At 38.3% G+C, this 10380-nt stretch overlaps 1 protein-coding gene across 1 annotated transcript in view; it reads right to left on the reverse strand.

Annotated features, from left to right (window-relative positions):
* Positions 1–3393: 3393 nt before the first annotated feature.
* Positions 3394–10380, reverse strand: part of Dym (dymeclin) — a 149842-nt gene continuing 142855 nt past the window's right edge. The window contains exons 14-15 of the mRNA XM_013018882.1: positions 4681–4764; positions 3394–3480 (exon numbers count right to left, since the gene is read on the reverse strand). Coding sequence (XP_012874336.1) covers positions 3394–3480; positions 4681–4764 — 171 coding nt within the window. The remainder of the gene's footprint in view (positions 3481–4680; positions 4765–10380) is intronic.

Raw genomic sequence — 10380 nt, forward strand, 5'->3', positions numbered from 1 at the left:
CGCCCGGCTTTCACATTTCTTATTCAATTCCAGCATCAAAATTTTTTAAAGATTATCAAAACAGAACTGTTGTATCAGAAATCTGGAAACAAAACCAAGTGTTTGGACAGAAACTTGTGAACTTCCTACCCAAACTGAACTATAATGAAATAAAGTAAGTTATGAAATAAAGCTTATACACCCAAAATAGCACTTCTGTGGCACTACATCAATTTGTGTATTGGCCCCAGACAAATGAGAGGCTTATTAGAAAAGAATTATTTCTCAAAGTCTTAATGGAAGTCACAGGAAATAGTCAATGAAGCACTAAATATTTAATTCAAAACACTCAATATAGTTGGTTTGGTAGCCTGAGACAGCTGCCTTATAATTAATAAAACAGATTTTCTCCATAAGAATCTATATTCTACCTGCTAACAGATCAAATTCTATAAGGCAGAGAACATAGGAGAATACTCAAATCTAGTAGAAAAATACAGTAATCTACGTGCAAAAAAACCCCAAATCTGTATCACAAATATATTTGAAAATATGTTTAAATAACCTGAACATATTCTTTATTTTGAAAACACTGAGTTTAGAGATCTTGTTTAGCACTCTGAAGTGTGGTGGCTGAGTCACAGGAACATGCTCATGAAGTTTTATGAACTGTGGGAAGAAGTTGAGTAGTTCATGGAGATCAAAGAAAATCTGTCAGGAAATTCAAAGATAGCAAGTAACTGTGTGTTCTAGCTCTCGTGATGAGTATTACCAAGTACCTCTCAGAACTGAACATCAGGACGAAGGGCCACTGCAGGACCCCAACCAGCTTCTCAATTTTCTGCTTTCAAATATGAAGTCATTTGAAGCTTAATGAAGTTAGGAAAATGCAATTTGACAGGAATAACACAGTTCATTTCCCCACTCTGGAAGGACAAAAGTCTTCTATGACACTTGAATATTCTGGTGAATATGAAAAACTAATTGAGGCTGTTCAATAAGGAAACAGATGAAATGCCCAATAACCTATACTATGAAAACCATTATCTGTAAAGTGATAAGCTGAAAGCTAGACACAACAACCTCCCACTGCCTGACTTCTATAAATATTAATATAAACAATAATGAAGAGATGTGCACTCAAATACACATCTGAATTCAGGACAACTTATTGCTATGAGCAGTTCTTTTCAAAATTTAACATTGCCAAGAGTCAACTGCACTCTAGTTTGTAATCTTGGCTACTCAGGAGAAACTGAGATCTGGGAAGCTAAGGTTCAAGGTAGAAACGTTCACCAGACTCCATAACCAAAAATAACTAGCAAAAACAGGACTGGAGGTATGACTCAAATGGTAGAGCACCAGCCTAGCAAGTGTGAGATCCTAAGTTCAAACATAAGTACTACCAGGAAAAAAAGAAGTGACGCTACAACTAATACAAAGAAATACAAAGACCAGAAGGGACTATTAGGAACAATTATATGCCAACAAATAAGAAAACCTAAAAGAAATTGATAAATTTGTACACATATGTATCAAAAGTAAGCCGTAAGACAGGGAATTTGACCAGACCAGACATCAAAGAAAAGCCCATGTCTAGATGGCTTCATTTCTGAATTTTAGTAAACATTTAAAGAAGAACTAGTGATTCTTCTCAACCCTTTCAAAACACTAATGAAGAAAGAGTACTTCCAAACTCTTAAGTGAAATAAGCTAATATTGTACAACTTATACATGGAAGTTTAAAAAAAGCTGATCTCAAAGAGGCAAGTCATAGGAAAAAAAAGTCTGGAAGGAGTGTCAGTGAGGAAGAACAGCAGGAGGATTGCTAAAAGCTAAAAAGACACAGCTGAAGGGGAGGAATAACTCCCACTATTCTCTCCCCCGCCCCCCCTCCCCAGTCCTGGAGCTTGAACTCAGGACCTGGGCGCTGTCCTTAAACCTCTTTATGCTCAAGGCTAGCATTTTACCACTTGAGCTGGAGCGCCACTTCTGGCTTTTTCTGAGTAGTTTATTGGAGATAAAAATCTCAGACTTTTCTGCCTAGGCTTGCTTTGCTGCAATCCTCAGATCTCAGCCTCCTGAGTAGTTAGCATTATAGGTGTGAGCCACTGGCCCATTATTCTATTGTATAGTAAGCTAACAATGGTTGGCAACCATTAAATGAATATTTCAAAATACCCAGTAGAGAGACTTGTGAATGTTCCTAACAAACAAAACTGTTATATTTCTGAAGTGATAAATGCCAATGACCTGATCAGATCATTACACACTGTATACATATATTGAATGTCACATCATACCCCATAAATATGTTCAATTATTTTGTATCAATTTAAATATGTATTTTAAAAAGATGGTATACCGTAAAACAGTGAGATTATCCACATATACACAATTTAGAACCCTTAAAGACAGAGAATGTTCTTTGGAGTCTATAGAGATGTGGCAGAAGAAGTCAGAGGAATTCCATACACAAGAAGCACTATGTGATATGCAATTCAGAACTAGATTGAGAGGCCAAGTACAAGGAACAAAAAGCAGCTTGAAAAGCTGAAAGTATCCTCCAGTTGATGGCCAGTAAGGTAAAAAGGACCTCAGCTTTACAAACATAAGGAACTGGACTCAGCCAACCTGAAAGAACCTGGGGGCAGATACTTCTTAGAGCCTCCCAGTAAAAAGTCCATGAGTCCCCAACTTGACTTCAATGTAGTGAACCTAGAGCAGAGAAAGAGCCTTGAGGCTTGAATTCAGTTAATTACGTATTATTTTTTTCGCTTCTGAGAAAGTGAACAGACAAGATTAGACAATGAGGAGAACAACTGTTTTATTAGTTCCCCTAAAAGCAGCACAGACAGGGTGCACCTCAATCTCCAATAAATTGTTTACTGGGGGAAGGGGCACTAAAAGATCGTTTTCTTTGGAAGTTACAGTGCAACAGCACCACCAAGAGGAGCTTCAGCAGAAGTACTGCTATCAAATTTCCTCTACTGTAAAGATAATCAAATCTGAGACAGTTTTTTTTTTGGTCCGATTGTGGGGCCTGAACTCTGGGCCTGGGTGCTGTCCCTCAGCTCTTCAGCTCAAGGCTAGCGCTCTACCACTTGAGCCACAGTGCCACATCCGGCTTTTTTCTTTTTGCTTATGTGGTGCTGAGGAATTGAACCCAGGGCCTTAGGCATGCAAGGCAAGCGCTCTACCACTGAGCCACCTTCCCAGCCCCTCTGAGACAGTTTTGTACTAGTGCCACTTTCAAGTAATCTTTGAGCCCTGCGCTCCGAACCTAATGCAGCCTCTTGGTCTCCTTCACAGAGAACTTCTGGAGTTGCCACTGTCAGCCAGGGAGCATCTAGCCTGCCTCAATGGTATAGGATAGCAAGCCCTACAAATTTTCAGACTCAAGAGGAGACTCAGTCAAGTAGACCACTCTGTGGTCAGCACGGCATAGAAACTTGGAACCTCTGCTTCTTCACTCCTGGCTGTGCATGAAGACACCCAACACTGCACAGGAGGCATATTTACTTTTCAACACAGGCAAAAGAGTTAGAGAAGAAATGTTTATTTCGAATGTAAATTAAACAATGCAGAAAGTAGGATGTTTAGTATTTTGTTTAAAAATCTAGACGTTTCTCTTAAGCCCAGAATTTAAGAAGTCATTTTTGCAGATATGCTGTGCAGAAGTTTTGATACTGAATTACATAATCATAGGACAGTCTCAAAGCAACCGATATCTAAAGACACCCATAAATTAACCACACCTCCCAGAATTTATGCATCTTTCTTTTCCTTCTGGTTCTAGGCTCTGAATTTAGTGTCTCACACTCAATTTGCTTTTCACAGCTAGTGCTTTAACACTTGGGTCACATCTCCAGCCTGACATTTTGATAATTAGAGAGGAGTCCTGTGTACTTTTCTGCCTGAGTTGGCTTCAAACCTCTCATCCTCCGAAGTAGCTAGAATTACATGGACCACTAACACTAGACACATTTATGCACCTATATAGTCTCTATATGCTTTGACCATTGTGATCAAAGTGATATTCTCAGATATCACTAGATTTTTTAAAATTTCTATTTTTGTCAGTCATGGGTCTTGAACTAGAGGCCTGGGCACTGCCTTAAGCTGTTTTGCTCAAGGCTTAGTACTCCACCACTTTAGCTATAGCACCACTTCTGGTATTCTGGTGGTTAACTGGAGATAAGAGTCTCACAGACTTTCTTGTGGGTCTTGAACTGTGATTCTCAGATTTTAGCCTCCTGAGTAGCTAGAATTATAAGTGTGAGCCTCTACATCTGGCTCACTACATTATTTTAAAAACCAGACTTTTCAATTCCTGCTCCTCTAACTTAGTATGCTTGTTTCATTGGTATGAGAAGGTCAAGCTTCATGGCAAGGTCACCCAGAGAAGAACTGCTATTATATTTTTTGATGCTCTGTAAACATATAAACACATGTTTAGCTGGGTGCCAGTGGCTCATGCCTGTAATCCTAACTACTCAAGATGCTGAACTTTGAGGATTAAGGTTTGAAGACAGCTAGAGCAGGAAAAGTACATGAGACTCTTGTTTTGTTTTTGTGCCTGTCCTGGAGCTTGCACTCAGGGACCTGAATGCTGTCTCTGAGCTTTTAATTGCTCAAGGCTAGCTCTCTATCACTTGAGCAACAGCTCCAATTTTAGAACCGAGGTATTCTAATCAATACCTCAACACTTCTCCAGCTGGCAGAGGCACCAACTGCTAGCTGTGACACAGGATATAATGGGTAACCAACCCAGCTGCTCTCTGACTGCAAACATATATGATGATTTCAAAGTGAGTATCACTCCGCTGAGCAATCTATCCACAGCACTGAGAGAGATAATTACATATTGCTGTTTTGGGGTACTACATTTTGAAGTGGACTGTTGCACAGCAACAGGCAACCAGAACAAATTTATTTTATGGCCACAACCATGCAAAATGAGCAATAAACTTAAAAGACAATTTCTTACAATAACATTGTCATCTTTGATTCTTTGAGATTATGGGCTCCTCTAGAGAATACATGATAGATATACATATACTGTATATCCTCTTTCTCTCCCAACCCAGTAACTATATTCTCAATAAATATTTATTAAATGGAAGCATGAATAATACAAACAGCTAACTATTGATTATATTGATGGAAGGAAGTAAGGACATAACTAATTCAGAAACAGTAGATATTTAAAAGTATATATAGCAACTTAGTGATACAGACACATTTCAATGCACTTTGCCAACCTGGCTCTCTGAAAGGGCATTAGAGCAGTGCTTCTGAATCTCTACTGCAGGGCACTTCAAACTCTTAGAAAATCACTGAAGCCCCAGTCAACTGCTTTATATGTCTGTATACAAGTAGGCTTTAAACCTGAGAATAATCCAAAATATTTATTCCTTCACTTAAATATAGACACTTTACATGCTGACATAAATAATATAGTTAATGAAAAATAACCTGTCTTTAAAAAATGTTGGTTCACTGAGTTCATAGAGCAGGTCTTACAAGTATTGGCACATTTCCTTATCTAGTATCTTTAAAAATCCACATATATTAACATCACTGATATCACAAGTCTTCCAAATTTTTGGGAAGCAAATTCATGGTGCAAAATTTGTCAAAATCTTAATTTTACCATTGAGATTTTTAATTTTAACATTGAAAACTCTTTAATTTTTACTACTGACAGCCAACACTGGTGGCTTGCTTTGTTAGAAGTGATAAGTTCACTTTGATTTTAAGAAAATGTCTGCCAAGTCTGAATAATCATAGTCTGTCACTGGTTCTTTCATGTAAAAATAGAATTTCATGCAACAAGTAGCTGATCATACACAGACTTTCCTGAAGGCGATCACTGTATGCTGTACACTGTACTTAATAGAACTTCTACTTCTATCATACAAAATATTAGAAACATACACAGGCAAAAATCAACATTCATTATGAGTTATTTTTTCAAATTTCAAAAGGCTATTTTTAAATACTCATATCAGCAAGGGTATTTAAAAGGAAGATAGCTTTGTTCTTCCACATCAAGTGTGTGGCTATGGAAAATACAGTGAGCACTGGTATAGTTGGAAGTCACTCAATTTATTAAGGTCTGAACCGTTTCACCTAACTGAGCTTCTACACCTATTGGTACAATTGGCAGTTCACAGAAAATAGCAAATGATGTCCTATCATTACCTTTTGTGGCCTGCAGACCATACTTGAAGCAATATTGCACTAATGTAATCTAAGATTAAAGAAATTCTTCATGGTGGATTCTGCACTCATTCTAAGTGAGAATCTTGAGTATAAGGTAGAGTTATAAGGTCTGTCTCCTTCTCAGTGTTATTAGAAACAACACTTCTGGGTTAGGATCAGCGCTGGATTCCAATTTCTGCTCACAAACATATGAGATATTGAACCCTGAATAAGTTTCAGTCTCTCTTCAGATAGGGTCTTGAGGCCTCAGTTTTTTCATCAATAAAGTAGAAAATTTGTAACTTACAGAGGACTACAGTCACAATCTAATAAAGCAGTCTCCCTCTAACAGTGTCCCTTTAACTCAGAGTCGCACTGAGTAAGCTCTGTACTAAACTGGATTTGCAATGATTAACATTCATATTTAGGATGGCAGTGATAATGTTGGTCTTACTTTTTCTCTACATTTTTTGCAAAGGGACCATACCCTTAACAGGCACTCATAAAAACTTACCTCTTTAAGTGGGATGGGCCAATGGAGAGGATTAATGAGGATAAACATAGTTGTAGTACTGTAGATATGTGTATGGAGACAAAACAATAAAACTTGCTAAAATTGTTTTTAAGACAGGGCAAGGGAAGAAAGGAGATAAAGGAGAGTGATGAAAGGGTGAGTTTAAAATATATATTGTGCATGTATAGAAATGTCACAATGTGGGGCTGTGAAGGTAGCTCAGTGGTAGAGTGCTTGCCTCCCATGCATGAGGTCCTGGATTCGATTCCTCAGCACCACATAAGCAGAAAAGGCCAGAGGTGGCACTGTGGCTCAAGTGGTAGAGTGCTCGCCTTGAGCTGAAGAGCTGAGGGACAGCGCCCAGGCCCAGAGTTCAGGCCCCACGACCAGACTCCCCCAAAAAAACAAAAACAAAAAAACACAAAAAAAGAAATGTCACAATGTTACAATGAAACAACAAATACATGCTAATAAGAGGATGATTCAAACTTTAAAAATAATTAACAATTATCCCTGCATACTTTCAGATTTTGTTGACCATCAAAAATTATCTAAATAAAAATCTATAGTAGAGAAAAAAGGGAAAACTGTAAATAAATAAAGTTGGTTCTGAGTTATATGTGTGCCTACCTTTTCTCAGCTACTTTTTTAGACTCTGTCTGTCTGTCTGCCTGCCTGCCTGTCTCTCCCCCGCGCCCCCCCGCCCCCCAGCAGTCCTGGAACTTAAACTCAGGGCCTGGGCACTGTCCTTCTTTTTGATAGAGGTTAGCACTCTACCACTTGAGCCACAGCGCCACTTCTGGTTTTTTTCTGTTTATGAAGAATTGAACCCAGGGTTTCATGCATGCTAGGCAAACACTCTACCACAAATCACGTTCCCAGCCCCTTTTCTTAGACTTTCTAAGGAAGCATTTTCTTTTTTAATTTTTATTTTTTTATTGTGAAAATACCATACAGAGGAGTTACAATTACATGGGCAAGATAATAAGTACATTTCTTATCAAGCATTGTTGCCGCCTCTTTGTTTCCCCTTCCCATATTCCCCCCACTTCCCCCACCTGGTCCTCCCCACCGCCACCAAAGTTGTAAAGTTCATTTTTCAACATAACGACTTGTACTTCTCATTGTTGCAATGAGTCCACCTGTATCCCTAGTTAAACTATTTGTTTTTTCCCTTCTCCTACACAAATTATACCAACATCAAATACAGTGAAAGTAGGGGTTATACCGTGGGGGAGGGACATACAAAGCAACATAGAAATCATCTTATAAATATGTTAGAAACAATTGCATGAGGGCTGGAAAGGTGGCTCAGTGGTAGAGCGCTTGCCTTGCATGCATGAGGCCCTGGATTTGATTCCTCAGCACCACATAAGCAAAAAGAAAAAAGCCGGAAGTGGCGCTGTGGCTCAAGTGGTAGAGCACTAGTCTTGAGCTGAAGAGCTGAGGGACAGCACCCAGGCCCAGAGTTCAGGCCCCCCGACTGGACCCCCCAAAAAATTGCATGAAAGAAAAAAAATATTTGAATACTTATCTTGGAGTTCATTCCCCTAACATCAAGTTATCTGACCTTTTCTGCTTGACTCAAACATATACTAGTTATTGCAAATAAGGGAAACCACGGGACATATCTTTCTTTGGGCCTGGCTTACTTCACTTAATATAATTTTTTCCAAGTCTTTCTTTTTAACAAATGGGGCAATGCCATTCTTTCTGATGGAGGCATAGAATTCCATTGTGTATATATACCACATTTTCTTAATTCATTCATCTACTGAGGGCCATCTGGGTTGGTTCCATATCTTAGCTATGGTAAATAATGCTTCAATAAAACATAGTTGTGCTGGTAGCTTTAGTATGGTCTTGTTTGTGATCATTTGGGTAAATGCCCAAAAGTGGGATTGCTGGGTCATAGGGGGGCTCTGTGTGGAGTCTTTTGAGGAAACTCCATACTGCTTTAAGGAAGCATTTTCTACCCCCTTATTTGTCCCATCTCTGAGGTCTCTGATTCAGGATGTATTGGATACATCAGTAATTTAAAATCTCTTTCTTTGCTTCCCATTTACTCCCATATCTCTCATTAATATTTTTTTGTCTTGGAAAATGTGGCTTTATTGGCACCTTGTTACTTGTTACTTGTACTAGAAGAGTTATTTTGAAATGTCCATATATGTATACAATATACTTTGATCAGATTCATCTCTTTGGGCATTCTCCTCTTCCCTCATTCAGAGAGGGTCAATCTGATTAAAGTACAGTATATGCACGTGTGAAATACCATGGCAAAACTTCTTTGAACACTTGGCACATCCTAAAAAATTAATAATAAACAACAGGGGCTGCAATGCTTGGTAAGAAATGTACGCATTATCCTGCCCATGCAATTGTAACCCCTCTGTACAGTATGTTCACAAATAAAATAAAATTAAATTAAAAAAATAATAAACAACAGGAATGTAAAGAAGGTTCTATCTGGGGTACTGTACTAGTGGGAGGGGAGAGGGTAAACAGAGAGGGTGAAGAAAAGTGAATATGATCAAAATACTTCACATAAATGTGTGAAAATGGAAAAGGTGCCTTTTGACAAAAGCTATGAAATATGTGCAAAAATCAAGAAAAAAAGTTTTGTCTCTTTAGTTTTCTTATCTGGATTAGCATTTAATAAAATATTAGCTATCATCTTTCTGTAAAAAGAGAGATTTTTTTTTTAGTTTTGTTCTGTGACTAATACTGGACCATGAGCTGCAGGATGATTTCTATATCTGCTTCTGCAAAAAGTGTCACTTGGCCTCATCACACATGAACTTTATGTTTGAACATTACCATTTGTGAAAGTTTGTCATTGATACAATAAATTTTTACCAAAAATATTCAATAATACTTAGGATACCATAAATATATCATTTTTCCTAAAAAATATTCTTGATGTGTCAGAACTACTCAGATAAGACTTTATAAGTTGTGTATTAATACTGACATTTGAGCTCGAGAGTTATTAAAATACATGTGCAAAGCAGAGACCAGTGAGGCTATTCAGATATTTCTAAGATATATAAAGTTAATGGAGAGTGAGACAGAAAACTTAGAGCAGTACCAATCAATTAGCTACCTTAATGAAACAGTGACAAGCTTTTTGAACAGGTAATAGAATTGTTTAAGTAATTAATGATTGTTGGGAGACAAATCTCCATAGGTCTTTCTTGTTTCTGCACATCTTACAAGCAAGGGTAAAGGATTATGATTTCCTATGCTGAGTTCCTCTCCTGTAATTCAACCTCTACATCCGTAGGTGTCACTGGTCTCTTATCATCTCCATGCTCTGGGGCATGGGGATTCACATAAGACATGTCACTACTCTAATTCCTATTACTGCTGTAATAATTTTAGATAAGATGTATAATAAAAAAACAGTAGCAAGCTGTCCTTTGTCTTTGATTCAGGAGTCCTATCAGCATTCACAAAACTGTGGTAAATAAATTTGTTCCTTTAAAAATAGGGTAAAAGGCCGGGCGCTGGTGGCTCACGCCTGTAATCCTAGCTACTCAGGAGGCTGAGATCTGAGGATCTCAGTTCAAAGCCAACCCGGGCAGGAGAGACCGTGAGACTCCTATCTCCAATAAACCACCAGAAAACCGGAAGTGGTGCTGTAGCTCAAGTGGTAGAGCGCTCGCCTTGAGCTA

The sequence above is a fragment of the Dipodomys ordii genome, unplaced genomic scaffold (genome assembly GCF_000151885.1).
Source record: "Dipodomys ordii isolate 6190 unplaced genomic scaffold, Dord_2.0 Scaffold43, whole genome shotgun sequence".
Classification (NCBI taxonomy): Eukaryota; Metazoa; Chordata; class Mammalia; order Rodentia; family Heteromyidae; genus Dipodomys; species Dipodomys ordii.